The 26,251-nt window shown below is 38.0% G+C and overlaps 2 protein-coding genes and 1 long non-coding RNA gene across 6 annotated transcripts in view; 1 reads left to right on the top strand and 2 right to left on the bottom strand.

Annotated features, from left to right (window-relative positions):
- Positions 1–4,770, bottom strand: part of LOC122654529 (histone-lysine N-methyltransferase ASHR1) — a 36,251-nt gene extending 31,481 nt beyond the window's left edge. For 2 of the 4 annotated variants that reach the window (XM_043848655.1, XM_043848654.1), the window contains exon 1: positions 4,592–4,767. In XM_043848655.1, coding sequence (XP_043704590.1) covers positions 4,592–4,691 — 100 coding nt within the window. In that variant the 5' untranslated portion in view covers positions 4,692–4,767. Of the gene's footprint in view, positions 1–4,591 lie in introns of all 4 variants that reach the window. The other 2 variants (XM_043848652.1, XM_043848653.1) reach the window with 2 other exon arrangements.
- Positions 1,248–24,460, top strand: LOC122654533. Its single transcript, XR_006331926.1, has 5 exons — positions 1,248–1,354; positions 17,546–17,550; positions 20,313–20,317; positions 22,352–22,359; positions 24,444–24,460. It is a non-coding gene; the product is annotated as an uncharacterized LOC122654533 (long non-coding RNA).
- Positions 9,935–20,052, bottom strand: LOC122654530 (translocase of chloroplast 34-like). The gene is made up of 8 exons (XM_043848657.1): positions 20,033–20,052; positions 19,341–19,450; positions 19,127–19,234; positions 18,866–18,990; positions 18,417–18,681; positions 11,462–11,530; positions 10,462–10,623; positions 9,935–10,318 (listed from the first exon to the last, which is right to left on the bottom strand). The coding sequence occupies exons 2-8, from the start codon at positions 19,437–19,439 to the stop codon at positions 10,208–10,210; spliced, it is 939 nt and encodes a 312-aa protein (XP_043704592.1). The 5' UTR covers positions 19,440–19,450; positions 20,033–20,052; the 3' UTR covers positions 9,935–10,207.
- Positions 24,461–26,251: the final 1,791 nt, after the last annotated feature.

The following is a 26,251-nucleotide window of genomic DNA, read 5'->3' as shown; positions in this document are numbered from 1 at the left end:
TGAGGTAAATAGTAGCCAACTTCCACATCTTTTGTACCTTATTTTCAGGAATGAGGGATAGAATGTATCAGTTACCCCCAATTTTCTTGGGTTGTTTTGAGTAAATATATATTCAAATATCTTATATCATTCAAGTTCTAGTTCCTACTCTACTCGTAGGTATTTTGATGCTTCAACTGTGAAAAATCTCACTCTCTCTTACTCAGTTCCTCTTTGATGCTTCCATTGTGAATGACCTCTCCTCTAGTGTTGCAATTCATTGCCAAAATACTATAAGGCATCCATCACACTCTGCACATGCATCCATCTTCAGTAATGCATAAAGATACCTGGAAAAATAGTTTCAAATACAATGCAAAATAATGAAAATGTCCATTTGGTTAAATGTACAACATAGCCTTCGAGTTCATGGGTCAAGCATACTACACTCTCACATATTTTCAACAATAACAAATGTTGATACTTTAGCCTTTTCTCATCCCAGCCAAAAGTTAGCATACCAAGCTTTCACATATTTTCAACAATAACAGATGTTGATACTTTACCCTTTTCTCATCCCAGCAAAAATTTATATTCCAATGTTATCTTCAAGAAAGTCGGAAACAGTGATGCCAAATTTCACTTAGATTAACCCATCCACTCCATTACCTTCACCTGAGGACGGCGAAATCCTTGCCTCCCCTCTTCTGTTCGACCTAGAAAGTATCATCGATTGGACTGAGATATTACCTTCTAATACCACCCTCTCCGTCAACCATGTTCAACCAATCCAAAAGTCCTCTTCTACCCAAACCCCTCCCCCCTCATCTTGCCCTCTAAACTTGCTTCCCAATTATCCAAAGAATCTCAACACTCAACTCAAACCCCAACCGTGCCTCCTCTCTGCTCTCCCAAACCTCCCAAACAGTTCCCCATCTCAAGGCCTGTTTTGAACAGCTACCTTGATAAAGGAAAAAAGCCTGCTGTTGACTCACCACTGACCCACCAACCTCTTGACCCAACCACATTAACCCCCCTCCCTAAAGTATTAAATAAACCCAACCACTGAACCACCAGTCCAAGGACACCTCTATTACCTCCTCTGAACTGCCAAGGCTTGCCATCAATAATCCAAAAACCATTATACATAAAATATTACCCCACCTCGGGACCAACCACCCCAACCAAGAGTAGGCCGAAGACAAGGCTCCCCTCCTCAAGAAAGAAAATCTCCTTCTGATGCAAATACATCACCAAAAGTGGTATAAAAGCCATGGAGGGACGGCAGATGGAGTCAACAGTTGCTGAATTCTACTTTCCATTGAAGGATGATCGTGCAAGTCTGATTTGACATCTCTACGAAATTGGTGGACGAGTTTTTTTTTTTTTTTTCAAGCAGGGGAGAATTGATGTAGATTAATCACCTAAAGGACTTTTTTATTGGAAATAAGTTTTGGGTTGGGATATATACCTGTTGGGCCTTTGATCCCATGGGTTTTCTATGTAATAGGCCACTTTTATGGAGCCTAAATTATGGGTAGTTAGGTTGCATACAGGATTCCTTAGTTTTATTGTTATGTAATTTGTGGCCATGTGATCACTTAAGTGATCATGTGACTTGGTTAAGTGGGCATGTGACTATGTAAGTTGGGCTGGATTAGGACTCTGTTTTAAGTCTATTTCAGTTTCCTAAGCAGGGGGAAAAAACTTAAATTGAACCACTGGTTCAACCAGCTTTGGACCGGTACAATTTAAAACACTAAGACATAAAATAAACTAAGTATAGAAGCCAATCCCGTATGCAACCTATTTACCCCTACTTTAGGTCCATAAAAGTGACCTATTACATTGAAAACCCGTGGGATCAAAGGCCCAACATATATATATCCTAACCAAAGGATTTTGGGAATCAAAGAAATGGGCCACACTTCCAAATATCTGGGAACTTTCCTCTTCCCCTCCAAAATCTAATGTTCTCTTCTCAATCATATTTTTAGTCAAGTTAAAAATCGACTATCTGAATGGAAACGCAACCTCCTCTCCCAAGCAGGAAGGACCATCTAATCAAATCAGTCCTCAGTGCCATCCCAACCTATATGATGTCATGTTTCCTTTTCTCATCTAAAACCTGTAATGTCTTGGACTCGATCCAAGCAAACTTCTGGAAAGGGAATTTTGAACCGAAAAAAGGGCCTCAACCTAATATCTTGGTCCTCCATTTGTAAACCCAAATACCATGGAGGACTACGACTAAGACTCAGTTTTGTTCATAATAAAGCCTTTCTCCTTAAACTGGCTTGGCAACTTATCACTCAACCGAACGTCCTTTGGTTTAAAATAATCAAAGCAAAGTATGTCCATTTCAAATCCATCTTAAATAAAGACATTAAATGGAATAGAGGTTCTTGGTTCTGGAAAGTCTAAAGGCAACTTTTCCAAATACCCATAATATAATTTGTTGTAGGGTTGGTGATGCTCTTTCAATCAATATTTGGACTGACACATGGTTACCAATTTTCAAGATTTCCACATCCCACAATCAGTGGAAAAGCATCTTCTCTACACCCAACTCGCAGACTTAATGCATAATAGGCAATGGAACCAACCCCTCATTTACTCCATTTTCCCAAAAATTGTAGCTGATGCTATCACCGACATTCCCCTCAGCACTACCGCCCCACCCAGACCAAATCTTCACACCCATCACCAAGTCTGGGCTCCTCACCACCAAAACTGCTGCCCTCTACTAAGCGTCTCCAAACACAATCAACAACTCTCCAATAACTCAATAGTTTGGAACACCATTAGAATCTCAAAACACTTACCAAATTTAAACTTTTCCTCTGGAAAATTATGAAAGGTGGCCGCCCTAATCTTTCCAAACTTAAATGTTTCATTAATATTGATGACCACTGCAGGTTTTCTAAATATGCAGTGGAATCTGATTGGCACCTCCTATTGGCTTGTAACTTCTCCAAACACATCGGGTTGGCAGGATCCCTTGGCCTTTGAACCGAAGCCATACACAGCCCAAACATTTTTCAATGGATCAAAGATATCATTACCAGCCCCCACTTCACCAAAATTGATCAAAACCACATTCTAACCACCTTTTCTATCACAACCTATTTCATTTGGATCATGAGAAATAATTTAATTTTCACTAACATCAAGCCCAACCCACACCATCTCCTCTCCCAAATTATTAAGTGCGAGCAAGATCTCCAAATCCTCCCATTTCCCACAGAACAACCACCATCCCCGCCCCCCTCCACCACCCTTACCCTCCCCCAACTTCTACCTCAGCCTACCAACCACTGATCACCCCATCATCATTACAGATGGCAGTTTTAATCCTACTAAAAAAGAAGCAGGATGGGCAGCTTTCATATCTAACAAGAATTTTGCCTTGGCTACCATGAACTCTGGCATTGCAGGTACAGCCCAAGAAGCTGAAGCAAGAGGGGTCCAAGAAGGAATATCAAAAGCATCATCGTTAGGATTGAAGAAGCTGGAAATCTGGACTGACTCTAAAGAACTGGTGCACTGGTCTTTGGCCTTGGGAATTATTTTCTGTTCTATTTGATTTAAACTCTTTTATTAAAACTCTGGATTTGTTTTGTATTAAGAAGATGGACAGGAACACTATCATCATCGCTCATAATTTAGCTCATAAAGCTAGAACTAATAGTTTGAATGTACGTATAACTAATGATGTAACGAACTCTCTCTTCTAGTTTTGTTTCAATGAAGTTTTTATTTTCCACCAAAAAAAATCACTTGGATTAAACTCCTTGCAATAATCACGGTGATAACAAGAACAAGTAGCATAGAGAGGCGAGGGGGATGAGAACTGTGTGCTTACTGCTTAGCTGGTTTTGGCCAAGAAAGAGATGCAACATGCAGCCCAAAATTTACTTGGTTGATTTCACCGGCATTAACTGCAATCATAGCACTAATATAACATGCTAAATTTTTTAACTACTCTTCCAAAGCTGTGTACCCTCTGTTTTGATAGGCAATGAAAAAATATCTATTTGATGGGGCATCTTCCTATACCTGTGAATTCCATTGGACCCAGAAATGCAACATTATAAGAATCTTTTCGGTCTTTTAATATCAATAAGTTGATTGTTTCCCTCTTGTATTTTCCAAAAGGCAAAAGCAAATAACTAAGCAAACCAGGTCATAATTAAAATTTTAAGACTTGGGTAGTTCTAAATTATTGGCTGGAACAACCCCACCCCAACCCACCCCAAAAAAAAAAAAGGAAAAGCGAGTAAAAGGGAATGGTCGTCCCTACTACAGACTACGCTCGGAATCTTCACCTTACAAGCCTTGGTAGTATTAAATTGGATTCAAATCATTCATTTGTATTAAGTACATCAGTAAGACAAGAAATAGCAAGAGACTCAAAGCTATTCGAAAATTACGCATTTACAGAATCCGAATTACTGTTGAAAGCTAAATCAAAGTTTATAATATGGAGATTTTAATTCAAACTTAGAACCAATGCCTAGTTCAATACCATGGAAATAATTCTCTTCACCGTTTTGACCACTTGCATAAACAGATATTAGAAGACAAGAAAGAGAAAGCGAGGGAGAATGACCTGGTGAGAAATCTCTAATGGAGACGAGACAACGACCTTTCTCTGGGTGTGTTGAGACAGTTAACCCCCGACCTGAAAGGGCACTCTGCAAATCCTCCATGTCAGAACAAGAAGCAATGGTGAACTCTAGAAGTTGAACTGAAATGTTGAGCTCAGACTCGGTGCTACAGAAACCAAAATGATCCCATGAAGCATCGTATCCTAGGTCACAACCCTTGTATCCTAGCCCAGCCTGCACCTGAACATTTTTAGGGCTGGGCTGGGCGGGGCTGACTTCTACCCAGCCCGATGGCTAGCCTGCCCAAGACCAAACTATGAATCATAAATATATGTTTACCCTAACTCTAATAATACTAGTATAAGCATATATAAAATTAAGACAAATAATATAAATAAAATAAGGGATAAAGAACATTACCCAAACACAATGCCCTATGCCCTCTCACATGGGGTAGTGAAATTACCACCCCACCCCTCCCCTTGGATGTCATGCGTAGGTTCCCACTGGCCCTTGCCCTAGCGCTGGCCCACGCAACATGACACCAAACCCCTTCCCATAAAATCAATATATAAATATAGGAAAACCTCCCTTGGGCACACAACTTGGAAAAGAATCTCTATATAAGTGAAGGGGTGTTGTTCTCTGTGTCGCAGCGCAGGCTGCGCCCAAGCACATGGGAGTGGGCGCAATGACCATCCTACCCCTATGCACAGGCTGCCCATGTGCCTGGGCACATCCTACGCTGCAGCACAGAGAACATTCTCCCATAAGTGAATTATTCATTTTTGCTACGTAGATGAGTGATATGGCAATTCTGACTGTTGGATAATTAAAGAATGGTATCAATTGGCCACATGTTAAATTCCAAAATATAACACAATCAATTATCTTCTTGTGTAAGGGCATGTGTCCCCATAGTTGTCCCTATAGTTTTCGTAGCATGTCTACTGATTTTTTTGATGAGAAATAAAGGAATAATGAATTAAACAAAAACATATCAACATTGTCTTCCACGGACGGTTGGAGATACTTTACCTATCCTAGTCATATTAGCAGTCCTAGTAGCAAAATCTCCTTACAAGATATAACAACCTTCAATTTAGACATACCAACAAATTTTTTTTAATAAAATATCAAATAACTCCCAAGGCCAACCCTTTTGATTCCATGCGTTAACCAAGAGCGAATATTAGAATCATCCACCCACACCTCTATTTACCTAAAGTCCTTTGTCATTACTACTTGGAACCTACCCTGCCTGACACCTCTCACCTTTGATGCCAACATGTTCCCTAAAAACCCATAACTTAGAAAAACATTAAAAAACTTGAAATTAAAGAAAACAATAGAAGCCCATCCACTACAATGGGAGATTAGGTCTAAAATTGAGATCCCAGATGGTACAACTTGACATTCAGACTATGACATAAAATTAACAGGTTCAGTGGAAGGTAGAGATGAGTGTGGGTACCCTGGTCTGGAGGTGATACCCGCGAATGGGCGAACCGTGTCTCACCAGTTCTAGTCATGTATGATGTGATCGTGTATGTCTTGGGCTTGATCAAACAATCTGGGGTGTTTCCACCCTGAATCGTCCTTTCTTACATTGAAAGAGAGTTAAGAGTTGTAAGAAGTCACCACTTAGATAAAGGTCTAGGATTCATAAATGTATCCCCCTTTCAAGAAAGAGAAAGGACTCCAATGGATGGCTTTGGTCTGCCCAAAGGTTGGGTAAGCGTCAATTTACAGACGTGGGCAGAGGTTTAGGCCCCCATTCCGCTCAGTCGAAACCGGTCATCCTAGACCATATGTTTCTACAAAAGCTTACTAGCCATGGAGTTATGTAATTACAACATTGAATGGGATATATGCAATTTATCGAACTTCCAATGACACTGAAGGTACCTCCATCAGAGGTCTACAATAAAAAATTCCATTTCGAGGGCCCTCGTTGATTGGAAAGAATCCACTAGGGATTACCCAAGATTTCGAATATCCTTGGCTAATGGAGTCTAATGACATTGACTGGGTGTCAATTGAACACTCACATGAAAAGATTCTATTTCGAGGGTTGGGATTGGCCAACGGAATCCACATGAAAAATGAGAGAATAGGGATCAGAACTACCTGTTCACAGTAATTATAGTCTAATCACACTGATTGGGTGTCAATCAAACTCCTATAAGAAAAGATTATCTTTTAAGGGCTGAGATTGGCCAACAAGATCCATGGGAAAATAGGGGAATATAGGTCAGAACTACCTATTCGCGGTGAATGGAGTCTAATGACACTAACTAGGTGTCAATCGGACTCTTACAAGAAAAAATTCTATTTCAAAGGCCAACGGGATTCGCACTTATTTTATGTTATTTAGGAAGAGCATATGAACATATTATCTGCAATCCTTTTAAAGTGATTTTAATTAAACCTTTTACTTAGGGATATAAAAACATCTGGGATTTTTTGGTAGCAAAAACATCTAGGATGAATATTAACAATGTAGTGAAACTTTATGGAAAAACCGACAATACAACGAAATATAAATATCAAAAGATAATAATATATGTATCTCTGGAGAGGATCACAATATTGCATGAAGATTAAAATATATCCCTCTCTCTAGAGAGGACCAAAATAACATATAATAAATTAATAAGAAAGCATAAAACTATGGAAAATACCATAATTATTTATATTGGGGGAAGTGATAAATCTGGAAAGACCAGAATAATGCCAAAAAAAAGGGCGTACTCAATGCACGAGACTCCCACCATTGTGAGGTCTGGGGAGGGTCATAATGTACACAGCCTTACCCCTACTTTCGTAGAGAAGTTGTTTTCAGAAAGACCAGAATAATGCAATGCATGTTAAAACTGTAGTTATCAATTTACCATTATGGACATGCCAAGATTGCGGCATTCACAGTTTCACACCATCTTCCATACTTGAACAAGCCATAATTGTGATAAAATGAATGGTGCATTCTAAAGCAGTAGTTATCGACTTACCATTATGGGCATCCCAAGATTGCGACGATTATCGATTTCTACACATGGACAAGCTAGACTTGCATTAAGATGAAAAAGATGCAATACATTTACCCAAAAAAAAAGAAAAAGGAAAAAGATGCAATACATATATTTATAGGGCAATGTTCTCTGCCTGGGAGTGCATGGGGGCATAGGCTCCGCCTGGACACATGAGGTGAGATAGGGCAACCATTTCGGTCATTCAGGGGGGCGGGGCGGTCATTTTGCCCACCCCCATGTGTCTGGGCGCATCCTACGCCCCTAGTGCAAAGAACATTTTTCCTATATTTATTTAGGGATTGAATTCCCTACCGTCTGCGTAGTGTACACTAGCGTCTCCCTATGCCTATTTCTCTCCTCACACAATAGGGGACACATATGCCATTTCATAGGAGAGAGAGATAGACAGAGGGAGGTGCTAGCGTTTGCTACACAGCCTGGCAGCATTCTTTCTCCCATATTGATATGATACGATACATAATGTCCTGATTCTAAAAATGCTAATACAATGTGACATGTTGTATTACTGGGGCTACGATCGATGCACAAGTGTTGTATTACTATGGCTACGATCGGAGCTGTGCATCGAGACACATACATATACCATTGGGGGTGTGGCCTTAGCCTATCCGTGAGATGTTTAGCCCTTAACTTTATTCATCAAATTTTAGGTTTTTTTTTCTTCAGTAAGCATCAAATTTCAAGTTATCCCTGCCCAAATTGCACAGTTTTGGTCAAGGTACCATAAGAGTATATAAATGAGAATACATGCTAATACATTAGATTCTTAAATTACTATTTAATTGTCAAAATTGTCACATCATCACCCCACATGGCACAATGAGATGGGTGCTTTGATGAGCTTATCCAGACTCGACTCAATTTTTTCCATTAGAAAAATGAGAATTTTGTACATTTTCATGTAAAAAAATGAATATATGGAAGGACACTTTTCAAAAAGAATGTCATTGTGTAGGGAAATGAAATTTTCAAATCTTAAAAAAAAGCTTTTGTAATCATTAACCCACATGGTTATATCACTAACTCCAAAACATTCCGTATTTGATGATGAAATTTCATTTTCCTGCTTCCAAATCACTTTGGTTTGAAAAGACAGATAAAAATTGGGAGAATGTTCTTTGTGCCGCAGCGCATGAGCCTGTCACTCAGGGGGACAGGTGGTCATTGCACCCACCCCATGTGCCTGGGCACAGCCTACGCTGCAGCACAGAGAACTTGGCCCCATAAAAATTATATCTATAATGTATCATTCCTATATGGAAAAAAAAAATTAATATCTTAGACAATTATGTTGGGTAATAAATACAAAGATTTCACTTTTTAAGTTTGAAAATTTTTCACTTTCCAAACGTAACAGTAAAGAGGTTGAGATACTTCACTACCATTTTAATCGAAACTTCCATAACTCAGATTCTGTAAGGTCACAAACCAACCTATGTCATGTAAATCTTATTAAAAATATGGAAAAATGTTCTCTTCCTGCACCCAGACACATGGTGGAGGGTAAAATTACCGATCCATCATCCTAAATGATCAAAATGACGCGCCCGTCCCACCCCATGTGTCTGGGCACAACCTGCAACCCCGTATGCACCCAGGCAGAGGAAATCGCCTCAAAAAATATTTTTCATCTCTGTTCTATGGTTTTTCAGTGCCTAAAAAGATCTAACATGATCCCACCCACGTGTAGTGAAAGGGCTCACTCTCTTTGTAATTGTAATGATAAAGATAGTTGAAATAGTGATGCACATTGATTATAGCTTGTGAAGATGACAAGGGTTTCTCTCGGGATAAAATCAAGGTGATATCACCTCCATGAGTGTTCCGACATCCTGGGAAGATTTAGTAGTAGTCTTATCCAAATCTAATGCATACCAGGATACGTGATTTAGTATTTTCCCCTGATTTTTCTGTTTATTTATTAAACAAAGGCAGCATAACAGGCTGCCTTAAGATGGCATGAAGCACAGTTTTGCAATTAAGATGGAAAATTTCTTCCTTTCAATTTGGGAAGATTTTTACTCTTTTTTTTTTTAGGGTTTTCCTCCGTCACTGCCTACCTAGTGAAGTATATCCCTAGTGAAAAACATTTCATTATTTGCCACATGACACTACATAGGTTAGTCCATAGACTCTCCTTATTGGCCAATTGTGTGATATTCCTGGCCTCTCTCTTCCTCCCCTAACACCCCCCCCCAACCAAATAAAAAGAAGAAAGACTATTTCTTACCATTCAAGCGTGAAACCACGGGAATATACGAAAGATTTTCAAGACTCTGAGGAGATGAGCGAAAGAGAAAACACAAAATCAATTAGACAATTGATCATTCAAATGAAAACAGATACACCAAGTTGAAGTCACCAAACTCGATTGAGTTAATCTCAAATCCCATAATAGAATCCATTGCCGGAGAGGTGTGCTGTTGCTAACAGGGTGAGAAATCCTAATCCTGAAGAACAAACAATGGAATTAAAGGACAAAAAGTCACTGGATCAAAAGACAAAAAAAAATCACTAACATTGAAGAAACAACTAACATTGAGGAAGGTTTATCTGACTGTGAAATCAGAACTGGCGGTTAGACATGCCCATATCCCGCAGCTCCCACAAAGGCCTACTCTCCTTTGCCATATCCTGCCTGATTGCCCGTTGAATTGGTTTAACAACAAAGAAATACTGCAAGAAAGCAATGACAGGACTGTAACGATCCATATATCTTAGTAAAGTGCAAAAGAGCAAGAGCAGAACCACAATCCCCAACAACCCAACCCCAAAATAAATAAATAAAAGAAGAAGAATAAGTTAGTAATAACCTTTACCTGGAAAGCCAATATCAATGGAATCCACAGCTTTCCCTTATCGTTTGGATTGGGCCCTTCAATTAACTTCTTGTCAACCAAAATTGCTTTGCTCCCATTTGAAACGATATCTGTGATAGTTTTTACCAAGTTTGGAACCCAAGCAGTGCCATTTGGAAGAACCTGGCATCCAAATCAAAGCAATATTTCTTAACAGTCTTAATCTCCTCATTATATTAAGGTAAGGGGACAAAATATAAGACATACACTATGAACCCTGAGAGGATGAAATTTCTTCCCTCCTAGTGTGGAATGATAAGTGTATTTTGAAATCTGGGCAGAATTGTATGACCATCTTGGTCAAAATAAAGATTTTGGGGCTCTAGTTTCCTGGGCAGCACCTAGGAAGGGCTTCCTGAGCACTCCCAAAAATCTGCCATGTGGCAGCTCAGTCGGGGCCCAAATTGTGGATAACTAGGCCCCAAGGTCCCTTGCTCACATATCAAATTTCAGCCCAAACGGAGCTTGCCAAATGGCAAAAATAGAGCTTCGAAAAATCAGGACTATGGGAGAGTGCACAGTAGAGATTGGAGTACCAGTACACATGCATAGACATACACAGGGATGCATGCCAATAAATAGAGGGTATTTAATTGAATTAGGCTCTGAAATTTGACATGTGGTGAATCCAAGCCATGTCCTCCCTACTCATTACTCAACGGTTGGAATAGCCACATCCCTTGTCCACGTGGCACAATGGAAGTGTGCAGCACAGGAACCACTTCATGAGCAGCAGCTGAAGTTCCTTTTGCCAAAGAAGAAAATAATGTCCTAAATTTCCCCGTTTTCCATCTGCCATGTGCCTTTGGGCATAGAAAGGATGAAAGTTTCATCCTCTTGTGAGGAGAAGTTAGCACAACCAAGAAACAGTTTATAATAACAGTACTAATAATCACCATCACCATCATCATCATCATCATTATTTATAACCCAACACAAGAAGTGGAGAGAAAAAGACTACCTTTTCACCGATGTCATTTGTATTGCACCTCCCACTGTTCTCAACCAAAACAACTGGAATGGCAGACCCCTAAAAACATCAACAGCAAGTGGGTAATGTAATGTATCAATGCAACACTGTCTAGGCTAGTGATCAAGAGAAATGATTTAACATTTCAGAACTTGAAAATGAACCAACTTTCTCCAGAAGTACGCACACAGCAAATAAGCATTCTGGAACTACAGATTTGTAGTGGATACTCGGGATCAAAATCTATTCTTATTCTACTTACTTTGGTGTGGTTTGAATTTATAATCAAAGCATAAAAAATCTTTAACAAATCGGGAATATATTTCTTCAACTTTTCAAAACCTATGTTGCAAATCAGTGTCCCATGTTCAGTATGTTGCAATAACTAGACCACTGAAATTGCTTAAGAGTAATCCGTTATATGCTCCAAAATATGGGTGGCAAAATCACTGTGTTGGAAAATATCATCAACGTAAAGAATTAACGGCTGGAATGGTGGTCCACAGTCCAGCAAACATATCTTTCATGTATTTTTCATGTGCTTTTACACGTAGAAGCCTAGGAAACCACACAGATTCCAAGCTCCTCTCTGAGAATGTGTCAAGGACACGGAGATAATGTAATAAGTAACAATGGGTTCAGAATTCTAGACTCTATTCCTACTTTTCGTAAATTGATATATAAGGATAGATTCAAGTGTTGAAAACACTTTGAATTTAGATTTGAGTATAAAAATAGAAGTGGACATATATTAAATTAAACACCATGTTACAAAAACACAATTCAGTAGGAAACTCAACTGGGATCCTATTACCAAAACATAACAACTCATCTGGTAATATCCCTGTCTCCCTGTTTATCTCTCCCCTCCCCCCCCCCCCCCGCGCCAAAAAAAAAAAAAAAAAAGAACTCAATGTACTTGATCTCTCCTTCAACTCCTTCAGTGGCACAATTCCACCCACAGTTCAGAATCTGACACAACTTACTCAATTGAACATCCAGAACAACTCCCTCTTTGAAATCCAAATCCATCCCAATCTCTTCTGAGGGCTGAAGGATTCAAATTTAAGGTACAACTACCTAAATGGCTTCATCCCAGTGCTTCAAGGTTCCAACTTAAACTAGCAATATGTAAATATACATAAAATAGAAAGATGTAAATAGTTGAGGGGCGCCAGATTATATATATTTTACCTATACATAGAAGTTACACACTAAGAACTTATCATATTAACACAAAGAAGATCGATGAATTCTATCTCACATCAGATTTAAGAGTTTGATTTGTTCATTCATGGTTCCCACCCTCTGGTTTTGGTGTTGTACAGGCTCTGGAATGGCCTACGAGGAGGTGCTGCGAGTTAAGATAAGGGTTGGTTGCCATTTTCTGGTTAACTTTGGTTTTCTGTTGAATCGGTGGTGCTGCTAGTTTTGATAGTTCCATTTATGTTGTTGGTCCCCCAACCCCCCACCCCGGCAAAAAAAAAATTCATAAATTTATTCAGTAAATTGATGAAGGTTGTTTTCAACATGAATGGCACCGGCATTTTAAGTTTTGCCGATGAGGCGATGAATTTGTAGAAGGTGGTTGATGCTATTAAAGGGCTGGTTTGAGTTAGTAAGGCTATGGGCCAGCAGCAATCCCCCGCATCCCCACCCTCACAACAAAAAAAATTGTGCTGTATAAAACTAAGAGTAACACAGTGTTCCCCCAGCCCCCTCTTTGGTCTGCTGTCTGGTATATGTCAAAAGTAGCCCCAGCCGGAAATTGAACATCAGGGCCCAGATGGGCTGGGCTAGAGTTGAGATATCCAAGCCCAACCAACTTACACCCCTATTCCTGAATTTCTGCTACTCCACATATATCAGCTGCCTAGACATGAATAAACAAAATTGACACTCCTGCAACTCACCTGACAAGTTAAGAGGTAACTCAGTAAGCCTATATTTCTTCTACATGCATGGCTGTGCAACATAAATTATACAAATAGCCTTGGTGGTTCAGATAATTATAGCTTCACAATGGATTTATACTCCCAATATTACCCCCTGATGTGATCTCAGGTTCAATAACCCTAATGTAGGTCGCCATGGGCCCACCAAAGTGATAAAATTTCAAGAAAAAGGAACAGTGGCAGTTCTGTAAATTCTGCTAACAGTTTAGGACCGTTTGGTATGGAAACAGAATCTGATTCTAATTGGGAAATAAAGTTGGAAGAAAGGGTACTAATATGATATTAAAAAAATGGAATCGGATAAAGTAGACACCACATAAAGAAATAAGGGTCTCTTAATAATTATGATAAAACCTGGTCTTAGTTGGGATTTAAAGAAAGAAGGTTGTCTTCAACCTCCCGACTACAGTAACCCAGTGGAGAAGAAGCCTGGTTGCGGGCGAGATAAAATTTTCCTAAAATCTGTTAGGGCAGAACTGTAACAACCAGACCTGATTGCGGAGTAACAGACCACAACAGCAGATGAATTAGGAGGCGAGACACTATAGTTTTGAGTCCTTATGAAAGGGCAACGATGCCCCTCTAGGCAAACCAACTACTCACGAAGGAGATTGATTGACTCCTTTGTAGTTCGGTAGAAAGACAGCAGCAGAAAAATAAGAATAAACCGGATAACAATAAGCAAGAACGAAGAAGATGCTGAAAGAATAACAAGGTTTAATGGAAAGGGATGAAGGTGAGAGTGTGGATAATTCTACCTGAAACAAGAGAGGATATAGGTTTGCATACCAACAGCTCTTGGCAGCTAACAACATGATCTCAAATTTGAATCAATCAAAATCCAATTCCGTTGTGGGTTACAATCTTATATAAAAGAGAAAGGGGGAAAGAAAAAGCTCCTAAACAAACTATAAAACAAAGGTAGTGTTTGAAACAAATTCCAACTCATTCCTATTGGTCGCTAAACATAAAATTAAAACCAAAAAACCAATAATACAAAATAATCCCTATATAATCCTATGTGTAACTGCACAACCACCAACACCCCCTGACAAAATAAAAACAAAAAATTATTTGCAACAACTAAATTAAGTGGCTGTTGTATATTGTAATAAACAGATTAGTGAGGCTACCTTTTGGTGTAAAGATTCTCCTAGCAGTATATAGTAACAAAGGAGGATTTATTCATTTATTCTCTTTTAGGGTAAGCATAAAAGAGGATTTTTAAGACTATGCAAACTGTAGTACAGTACAACAAGTAGTTCCATGAGACATGACAGGATTTATAAAAGGTAATATCAAGGACAGCAAGTATAAGTCGGAGATAGAAAGGAAGGATAGTAAATTACTATGAGGTGTTTCAAGATTAGGACAGAAACAGCTGATTGAACCAAGCCAACAAAAAATCCAAGGTTTATGCTTTGGTTGTTTCGCAAGTCAAAAATACGCGGAGGTATACTAATAGGGTTCCTAATCTCCCAATAGAATTGCTTTATCAGAAGATCAGAAAATAGGTCACAGGGTTGGGAAAAAAACCAAAAAACAGAGAAATTCAATAACTTTAGCAAGACGACTCAGATAATCCTGAAAGTATAATCGATGGATTAGTTCAGCAAGTATAATAAGCTTGATGAGATTGATTCTAACGGCTAGACTGTGAGATCGGGAACAATCCTTCTGCAAGTAGGAAACTTGAAAGTAAGAACAGAACATCAGTAACTCGATTGACAAAACCTGAAATCAAATCAGTATTCTTGGGAGCTATTAGAATGAAGAAGTCAGATCAGAACTGATTTTAATAGATAGCAGCAGAACCGGAACAAAGAACAAACATATCTGAGAAAATTTGGTAGAATTAGTATGGCCGCAGGGTATGGAAGCTTTCAGATCTAAGTTCAGAAATTCAGACATAAAACCCAGCAACTAATATACTAATTTGGAGGCAAACAGATCAACAATATGGAAATATCAGTATCAGAATCAGAATGGTAAGCATAGATATCACAGGCAAAAGAATAGGGGAAGCATCTCACCTGAAACTTGATTGAAAGATAGAAGGATAGATAGAGAAAAGTTAAATAACAGGCTTAGAATCCACCTAAACCACACCCAGAATCATTGAGTAAACACTCCTGAATCCACAGCACAAAATTTCAGAAAACTGCTTAGATATCTGGGGTCAATCATAAATAAAGAAGGTGACATAGTGAATGACGTTTCACAGAGAATTAAAGTGGGATGGATGAAGTGGAGAGATGTGTCCGGAGTGTGGTGTGACCAACGTATTTCTTTAAATCTTAAAGGAAAGTTCTATAGGACTGTTGTACAACTGACCATGATGTATGGGGCAGAATGTTGGGCAATTAAGAAGTGTCATATTGAGAAGCTATGTGTAGCAGAGATGAGGATGCTAAGATGGATGTGCGAAAAAACAAAGAAAGATAAAGTAAGAAATGAACGTATTAAAGCTGACTTGGGAGTTGCCCCGATCAATGACAAGCCTTGAGAGAGTCGGTTGAGGTGGTATGGTCATGTTCAACGGAAGCCTAGGGATGCCCCAATAAGGAAGAGTGATATGATTCCGATTGAAGGAGCTAAAAGAGCTAAGGGCATGCCTAAAATGACCATAGGAGAAGTTGTGAGAAAGGACATGCATAATCTAGGTCTTGTGCCAAGTATGACCTCAGATAGAGCCTATTCGACGGCAAGGATCCATGTACCAGACCCCATTTAGATGAGATTATCCTGACTTGCTGGGTTGTGCCTCTTTCCTCTTACTTTCATCTGTCATTTGTCATTTTCCATTTCTCGTCTCATTTCACATCCCTCTTTTCACATCTCTTCATTCCCCTTTTCTGTTTAGACCTCAGTTTTCCTTACTTTGTTTTGTTTGGATCCATGTACCGATCCCATTAAGTTAGGATAAGGCCAAGTTTATTGTTGTTGTATACAGTAAGGAGATCTCCTTCCACAAGCAAGGAGGGATTCAGTTTGCTATTTTGCTTCAATTATTAATAAAAGAGGGGGCTGCTACATACACCCCACGATTGGACACAAAAAAAAAAGACCTATGGCTGTTCGAGCATTGCTATCCTATGCTGCAAACCCTGGATGGAGTCTCCAACAACTTGATGTGAAAAATGATTTCCTCAATGGTGACCTCGAAGAAGAGGTATATATGGACATTCCCCTTGGCTTCGCATCTTTGTCTACAGTTGGCAAGGTTTACAAATTGTGAAAACCCCTCTATGGTCTCAAGCAATCATCATGAGCTTGGTTTGGCAAATTCCAGAAGGCTATCAACAGTTTGGATATAAACATAACCATGCTAATCATACCTTATTTGTCAAACACAAGGACGGAAAAGTTACTACTCTTATTGTCTAAGGATTTAGGACCTCTCAGATATTTTCTAGGAATTGAAGTAGTTTGTTCAGATAAGGGTATCTTCATTTGCCAAAGAAAATATATCCTAGATCTTCTCAGTGAGACAAGGATGTTAGGATGTAAACCTACATAGTCTCCCATTGAGGTTAATCATCAACTCAGCTGCAAAGGGGGTGAACTAGTAGACAATGAGAGATGTTAGCGACTTGTTGGCATATTGATAAACCTCTCCCATCCCGGCCGGATATTGCTTATGTTGTTGGTGTTGTGAGTTGTTTCTCGCATGATCATCAGACTAATCACATTGAGGTTGTGTACCAGATATTAAGGTACTTGAAATCAGCACCAGGAAAAGGTATTTTATTTTCCAACAACAGCAATCTAAAATTGGAATGTCACTTCAGGATATTTTACATTCCTTGGTGGTAATTTGGTTACTTGGCGAAGGAAGAAGCAATCAGTGGTATCTAGATCCAATACAGAAGCAAAGTACCGAGCTATGGCACAAGGTGTTTGTGAGCTTGTCTGGCTTAAGGTGTTACTTGGAGAATTGAGGATTAACATCTGGTGAACCTATAGGCCTCTACTGTAATAAGGCAGCAATCAGCATAGCCCATAACCCAGTACAACATGACAGGACCAAGCATATTGAGATTGACAGACACTTTATCAAGGAGAAACTTGAATAAGGCACAATTTTGCATTCCATTCGTCACTTAAGAGAACCACCTAGCTGATGTATTCACGAAGGGATTGACTTCCAAGTCATTCCATTCTAATGTACTCAAGTTGGGCATGAGGGATATCTATGCTCCAACTTGAGGGGGAGTGTTACGAATAGACTAGACGACTAGACTGTCCAGGTTCAATGTATGTTAGGATAAGAGCTGACTCATTCTTACCTAACATACTATATTTGTAATTTCCATCATCTCAATAAATAAAAGAGACCTTTGTCGTACTAGACAAGCCAATCTATTCTCTCAAACCTATTCTTCTCAACTGTTATTGATCATAAAAAACAAACACACATAAATTGGTGTCAGTTTTACACTTTTACTGTTCTCACTTCCCTACAATCCTATCTAGTACGGATTCTCATTCTGTTGCCAGGACCAAACCAGGACCTCATAAAAAACACCCTTAATAAAATAAAATAAAACCAAACCCTAATACTTTAAGAAATAACTTCTTCTTTGACCCCGCTAAAGATTGAGCATAAGAACAACACATGGATCCACTTTTCGTTGTCTGTGACATCCAAATTGACTGATATTTATCAGCCAAGTAACAGCTGCTTCATCAGAAACACAATTGGTCAAGCGCAACAAAGATTGCACATTTTATTGATAGATACAGCCCAGGTATGTTATGCATCAATGCTTTTCAGGAAGAGTAAAATAGAGAACTGTTGCACATCCTGTTCTTCACTTCTTCAATCATTACTCAACAGCAATGTGACCTATACCATAATAGAACAAACCAAAGATCACAGAATTTGACATGTTGAAGATCATGCAGATCACGGCTGTCCCAGAGAAAGAGTATTTTTGTGAAAAGCAAGAAATATGAACTGACATCATGAAGCTTAAGAAATATGGTACCTGGACCTCCTGTTTTTTTAAGCGAGCACCCAAACGAACAACTTTTAGAAGAGCTTCTGATCTTCTAGAGAAGAAGTCATCATAATTTATTGCATCCGGTGGTGAAAGCTGAGCATGTGTGAGGACAATCAAACCTCTACTCCATATCCCTTTACCAAAACTATCAGTGATAGCTTTAATAACCTGCCTATCCAAATTGTCCACTCTATAAGCATCCAGCCGATCCACATAGAGCAGAACATCAATTGTCTTGTTCAAAAGGAACCTGTTGATCAACCACACACGAATCAAAGTCAAAATCAATAGAACAAAGAGAGATTGAAACAAAACATAGCCTTTTCACCATAACAAAATCTCCAATTTAGTGAAGCATTTATTAGATGCAAAAAAAAAAACACTTGAAAGAGTAATAGAAGGACTGAAGTTTAAAATTCTACGCTAACACCAACCACTTTATGATCTCAAGAGCATGGTCATTGACATATCCCCCTTCTACAAGGCCCGGAGTGTCAATGATGTTCAATGTAAACCCTGCCCTAGAACGTGAAACCATTACTGGTCTTGGTCCCTCTGACTGCAAAGGAAATTGAAAAGCCCATAACTAATTAAACAACTAGAGATATGAAAACTATCATAAATTCATAACTGTTTAATGGCTCTTAATAAAGATAACTCATAAAACAGTTTCACCAAGAGTCCACGTGACAAACCTGGAATGCACTTACTGCAACAACCCGTTCTCCTATGATGGAGTTCACTGTTGAAGACTTCCCAACACCACCTTTCCCCATTACAAGGATTGTCAAGGTGCTCACATTCTAGAAAAATATCGTAATTAAGAGAATACAAATAAAAGAAGGTATCAATTGCATATTTGAAATAAAAGCATAATTTTTTTCCTCAAGTAAAATAAAAGAATCAAACCTCTTGCTTCAATTTTCCCAACAGTTCAAGCAATTTTGTCTGCGTGGCAGGAGGGAACTGCTGAATACCAGTCCATTCACGGATTAAGTGGGATGCCATAGAGCCCACTTCTAATCACCCAAAATCCACAAAACAAGCAAACAAAATAACATATAAAATATGCCAATAAGTGAGAAATATATACAGAATGACCATACAATGTGACCTTAATCAACCCAGAAAACGAATACAAACCACAAGAACAGTAAACTAGTTACAGAAGATTCAAAGAACAGCAAATTTCATTTTGTCCGAATAACTGAAGAACTCAATCAATGATGGCACAATAACTGAGAAGCATGCACAGAATTTCCACATAATTGACCCCAATTAATCCAACATAAACCACAGTGAGAGACCCGGTACCCAGAACAAAACCCAAATAATAATTATAAAAAAAAAAAGAATTTAACTGCAGAATAAACTTCATATTCACATATAAATTGGATTTATTAAAGGAGAGACTCCAATAATCTCCATACACAATATAAAACAGCTAAAAGTTTTAAACAATCGAGGACCCAGAAACTCTAAACCCTAGGAGCAATGCCAATTACCGGACAATAAACCAACTTAAAATGAAGCGTGTCTATGGGTATGCTAGATGAAATATGAAAATTAAAAGGAATTCAGGAAGAGTCGTCGAGTAGTACCCACCAATCTCACTTCAGTTCCTTACTAGAGAGAATGTCCCACCAAAAGGGTCGAAAGGTTTTCGTCTCCTACTCGCTATAGAGCACGTCACGGCCTTATCAACTTCGATTTTGTTTCAGAGAAAGATTCTCTTTCTCACGCACCCGCTCTAAGGCCTTCGGCATTCAATGACGAAGCTCGTTTTAGAGATCAAAATCACATGTGCTGTAATCAGAGCCAGAGCCTTCTTTTATTTTCTATAATTTTTAGACTTTGTGGAGGTGGGGTTTAAAAAAAGAGTCGACGTTCTCTGTGGGGGAGCGTGGCCCTACCTACGCACTGGACCAATGGGAGTACGCGTGTTGGCATCATGGGATGGGATTTTTGTCTTTCATGGGGTGGGGTGGTCATTTTGCCCCCTTAGTGTCTAGGCGTGGGCAATACACTCCCCACTCTCCTGTAGAGAACTTTTACCCTTAAAAAAAAGGGTTGATGGTCTCTGTGTCGTAACGCTGCCTGTGCCCAGACAATGGGCCTGTCATTCAGAGGGGCAAGGTGGTCATTTCACCCACCCCCATGTGTCTGGGCACAGCCTGTGCCTCTGGCACAAAAAACATTCTCCCAAAAAAAAACACACTGATCAAAGAGAGAAGAAAATTAAGTACCTCAACAAAGGGTAGTAAATAATTTTAAGTCTAGTAAGATTCTCATAGTAGTTACACAGATTACATCCTTTCTAGAGTAGCCAATGGTGTGGCAGATACTCTAGCTCGAAAGGCCCTGTCTATGCAGTGTACAATTGTATAGCCAAACTCCACTCCGTGGCTTAAAAAGAGTTGTACTTTTGTAGCCATGTATTCAACACTTGACAATCAATGAAATTCTGTTTACACAAAAAAAAAAAACCCCAACAGATTACATCCTTACATCTGTTAAAATAAATAAAGATAGTGAAAACGGTTTTTGTGGGAGAGCATGGTCCTTGTGCCCAGACACAGGGTTCGAATGATCATCCTACCCCCATGAGAGGCATAAATGCTTGTGCCCTATTGATGCTTCCGTGCATAGTTCTCTCCATAAAGACAAGATAATAAATAGAGTACGAAACATTTCCCATGGCCACCTTTGCTGAGTCCCATGTAACCAAACTATTATCATCTTTCCAAACTACTACTTCCTTGTAGCCTCTTTCCAAGGCTTGGTGCAGTCCCTACAAGATGCCTCTGGCCTTTGGGGCAAGTTTATGTCCTATAGCCTTAAGATTGTGCACGGTAACAGAAAATACAAGATTGGGTAGGATATGGCCAAGAAAAACGTAATTAGAATACTCACAAAAACATGAAGGTCGAAATAAATAAAGGAAGATATGATGGTACTCGGATGGAATGAGCTTCCTTAGCCTTTGTGCTGCAACTTGGCACTACATCAGCCTTGATAGATTTTTTCTTCATCGAGGAATGATGCGAATCGGACTTAGAATCATTTCAGGAAGTAGTGTTTACATCTTCTCATGGGTTCTTGAAGGGTTTTTCACATGGACCAACGAGTCCATTGAGAACTTGCGAAATTCCTCAAGCTCCATAATATCATCATTGGACAAGTCTCTTGGATTTTATGACATATAATGTGTGTCCATCAAATCGAATTTAATTGAATTTATTGCAATTTGTGATTATATGCTTGTTGTTATGATTATCATTTTATGTGGAACAACCCAAATGTTACCATTTACTAGTTCACAACTATGGACAAAATTAGGAAGTTTGTTCTAGGGTTGTCACATTGTATATTTTCTCATCGAGATTTGCATGGAAATATAACTATGGGCACATTTGTGTGTTAAACATTGATATGTTTGAGATTCTTGAATGTTTTCACCACTAATTGTGTTTGGCAATAGAAATCCCCGGTACTTGTTTTCTTTCTTTACCTAGGAGGCACTTACTGTTGCATTTATGCATTGGACGCCTGGTCAAAATCTAGTGCCCGGTACATGTTTTGTAAAGAGTAGTTCATGACGGTGATTGAATTCCATGCTTTTAAGGTCCATTGTGGATGTTGGTTGTATGAGGGAAAAAACATAATAAAATTTTCTACCATTTAGGGCTTTCGGGTTACATCATTGTAGTATTGTCTTTTTATGCAATTAAGGATAATTTAATGACTAACCCCTTTAAGATCACACTATTTGGGAAGATCATGTTTGTTAGATTTTGTTAAAAGACTAAGGCAGAAAATCCAATGCATAATACAATAGAAATTTGTAATTGGAGAGTAGAGAGAGTCTCTTCATCTTCAATCTTGGGTTACAACCATTGGAGAAAGAACAATCAACAAAGATCTTTAAGTGTTGCATTCCTTTGGAGGAACTCACTATCACTAAGTTCTAAGTAACCTTGTCTCTCATTTATTAGATTACTACTCCTAAGAGAAAAATAAAAAAGATAAGATAAAATAAAGACTTGTGTTGATTTTTGAGGTGTTCTTCTTCATCGCCAACATCCCTTATATAGTTGTTGTTGGTAATCTCATGTAGTTAGTAGGTGGTTAAGTAAATTCCCTTGATCTTATCTTCGTTGGCTATAACCACCTTTGGTTGCAAACTGATGGGATTTTTTATTATTTTTTATTCCACTTTGTTGATCGAAACTGAACATTAATATTGTTTCGGTTCAGATGACCAAAATAGGGTGTATAACACCCACACACCAGTGCGGATGGAGGTGACCACCAAAATCATTGAGGATATTCTCTCCATGGATTTCTAATTTATGTAATTCGGATTCCTTATGCTGGACACGCTTTAATAAATAAGTTTCTCTTCTACCATAAAAATAAAAAAATTAAAAAAAACCCCACACACCATGACACCATCCTTTAGATTTCCCTTTTTTTTTTAATGTCTTTTTTTCTTTTTTTCTTTTTTAGGTTACATTGGTACGAGTCACCTTTAGAGTTTAGATAGGGTAGTGTTTTTTTTGGGGGTTCCTTAGATAGGGTAGTGTTGGACTTTGGATCAACACGCTATATGATCCAACCAGGCAATCATTGTTGGAATCACCTTCAAAACCAGCTGTCAAAATTGAAAATTTTTAATTAAAAGGAAAAATTTCTTAGATCTATTAGATTAAAAAAATAATTATAAAATAAGTATATTTTAAATTTGTTTTACATCTATAAAGTTATATTTTAAAAAGATTTACCCAATCTTCAATTTAGTTAGTTTCCCTCCCGCCCAAACTTCAAACTTCCTAATATACCCTTTGACTCAATTTTTTTCCTAAAAAAAGCTAAAGATAAGGCCTTAATAGTGTAACTGTTTGCATTTAAAAAAAAAAAGAAAAAAAAAAAACCAAACATCCATGTGGCAAATATGTGTTTGGTGTCAGGTGTGCGGCGTGTTCTTCATGGACTCTTCTTCTTATCTCTAGTTGTGTTCTTCATGGACTCCTCATCTTCTTATCAGAAAGTGAGAGAGAGCCAATACTCATGGGGACTAGTGAAGATGATTAACGAGTGGTAGAGCGATAACGAGATAGAGATAAATGGAGATGATTGGTGAAAGAGGGATAAGGAGATAGAGATAAAGAAGCATCTAACTGACTTGGAATTCAATAAGTTGTGCAAACGGTGGTTTTTTTCTTTTTAAATGCAAACGGTTTGGGTTTTTTTTTTTTTTTTTTTTAATGCAAACGGTTACATTATTAAGGCATTATCTTTAGCCTTTTTTTTAGGAAAAAAATGGTTACAGTATTAAGGCATTATCTTTAGCTTTTTTTAGGGAAAAAATTGAGTCAAAGGATACATCAGGAAGTTTATAGTTTGGTGGAACGAAAACTAATTGATTTGGGGATTGGGTAAATCTTTTTAAAATATAACTTTATGGATGTAAAACACATTTAAAATACACTTATTTTGTAATTCTTTTTTTAATCTAGTAGATCTAAGAAAATTTTCCTAATTAAAAAAATCCTTCATGTATTACTCTTGTCAGACTTATTGAAAAAAAAATAAAAGAAAGAAAATATATTAAATGATTTATATTTAATTGTATATTAAATATAAATTATGATACTGCTTGGAATCCCAACCCAAGCCCAGCCAGGCTCAAAAAGTTTTGGACAGGCTTCCGGTGGGTTTGGGCCTGCTGGCCCAAACTTTCACCCCCCTAAATTATGTATTTGGCGTAGAATCAGCCTTTCCCTGAATTATTATTAGAAGTTCTTTATGAAGGTGTACCGTCCACACTCAGACATAGAGGGGGTGAAATGACCGTCCCACCCCATGAAAGTCAAAAATCTTACCATCATGATACCAACGTGTGCACTCTCATTGACCCTGCATACACTCCCCCAAAGAAAAAGCCAACCCTTATTATTAATAATATACAAAAGGAGGTCTGGCACAATACACGCAAATATAACTAGCAAGCAAACTTATGGATGGGTCATTACAATTAAATATTTATTTATTTTTTGAAATTGAGTGTACTATAATTAATGAGTTAGGCAGTTGGTAGCACATATAAAAAAAAATAAAAAATTTCATATGAATAAAAGTGTCGTCATTGGTAGAGATCACTTGTGAATACAAATTTTATTTCTCCTCTCTCACTTCATTAGATATTTTCTTGGTTTTGTGCACGCAAATTTTCTATACTCTTGTGTGTGCATGGTTTAAGGAATCGGTATCCGATCCATAGTTAGCAAAACTAGGAACGGTAAAAATCAGAGTCTTATGGTATGGGTTTTAAACGATAAAAAATTACAAATGAATGATCAAATAAAATGGTAAAAAAATAGAGAACGATAAAAAAACGAAAAACGGACGGTACGGATTTTAAACGTTTACATTTAAAAAAAAGGGCACTATTCTCATATAAATTGAGGGTTTTTTTTTAAAATACATACTTCTATTTTTGGTATCCGTGCATTGACCTCGAGTTGAAGGTGATATCATAAAAAAATGTAGCCCTTTGATTCATCTTTACGTTAGTGAAACAATCAGGCCGATCAGAGTTTGGGAGAGAGAGATATGGTCAGTTAAATCCAAGGTCTTAAAAAATGTCAAAAAAAGGAAAACGTGTTTAAAATGGAAATGCTTGCCGTTTGCCTTTTTTTACCGTATGTTTGTAAAGCATACGGCAAAACGTGTTTAAAACGATAAAAAATGAAAACGTGTTTAAAACAGAGTTTTAAATGCGCTTTTGCTAATTGTGATCGGATCAACTGGATCGATTGATTCATATTGATATCAATAGAGACCGATATTGATTCTTCCCCGATCCCGTATCAATAGATCGATACGGACCAAAGGTAAAAATATTTTAAAATTTTTCAATTTTGTGAAGAAAACAAGGGCATACTTGTCAAATAAATCAATACGAACCGATCCAGATCAGAATCGAACTCTAGGAGAGAGAGAGAGATACAGGATAACCGGATAAGATCACAAGCATTATTTTCTCTCTCTTTCATGAGTTGTGTGGATGACTTTGCTCTGTGGATGAGGTTTTGTAACTGCTCTTAATTTTGCAGAGTTTAGTTGCACTGTCACCTTTTTAGAGAGAGAGAGAGAGAGTTTGAATAAGATGAAGCGTTACCTTTCAAGCTCTTCATTGGGTCCCACCAACGTAATGTATTTCTTATCTTACTACTTTTAATTCAATGGTCACAAGCTTTGATTTTGATTTTCAACTTGAAGTTGTGTAGACGGTAAGGAATCTGAACTGATCTTCTCTTTTAATTCCAATTGAAATAGAAAGACTTACTCGACTTTAGAAAATAACAGCAGTTTGGTAAGACTGATAAATTAATTGGGAGACAACGATGGAAGATTTTCGGCGCATAACTTTATAAATATAAATAAAGAAAATTGTCAAGAAGAAGAGAGGATAATAGATCGAATTAGAACTATCTGGTGAAATAATTTATTTATAGATTATTAAAGGCGAGAAAAAGGTGCTATTTTGTTTTAGTTGTAAGAATTTTGGATTGTTGTGGTTAAGTGTTGTGATGGAATCCTTCCTTTACCTTTTTTTTTTTTAATCTTTCAACCATACGAATGCCTTTCAAAAAAAAAATAAATTCTTTTTATTGACATAAATAATTGTCATGAAAGGTGGATGATGGTTCAAAGAAGGTATCATCATATATACATCATATAGAAGAGTAATAAGTAGCATTAAGGAACAATGGTGAGGTTAGTTATATTGAGAATAATCTCATGTTGGAAAACTC

This window comes from Telopea speciosissima, chromosome 3 (assembly GCF_018873765.1).
Source record: "Telopea speciosissima isolate NSW1024214 ecotype Mountain lineage chromosome 3, Tspe_v1, whole genome shotgun sequence".
Taxonomy (NCBI): Eukaryota; Viridiplantae; Streptophyta; class Magnoliopsida; order Proteales; family Proteaceae; genus Telopea; species Telopea speciosissima.
Note: the sequence above shows the minus strand (reverse complement) of the source record. Positions and strands in the feature narration are given on the sequence as shown.

What these genes read in the sequence shown, in the direction of transcription:
- LOC122654530 (XM_043848657.1), bottom strand. Translation starts at nt 19,439, where the DNA reads ATGGCATCCCACTTAATCCGTGAATGGACTGGTATTCAGCAGTTCCCT. An exon ending in TGGGAAAATTGAAGCAAGAG is followed by an intron (nt 19,235 to 19,340) that starts GTTTGATTCTTT and finishes ATATTTTTCTAG; the next exon opens with AATGTGAGCACCTTGACAAT. An exon ending in TTGCAGTAAGTGCATTCCAG is followed by an intron (nt 18,991 to 19,126) that starts GTTTGTCACGTG and finishes TTTCCTTTGCAG; the next exon opens with TCAGAGGGACCAAGACCAGT.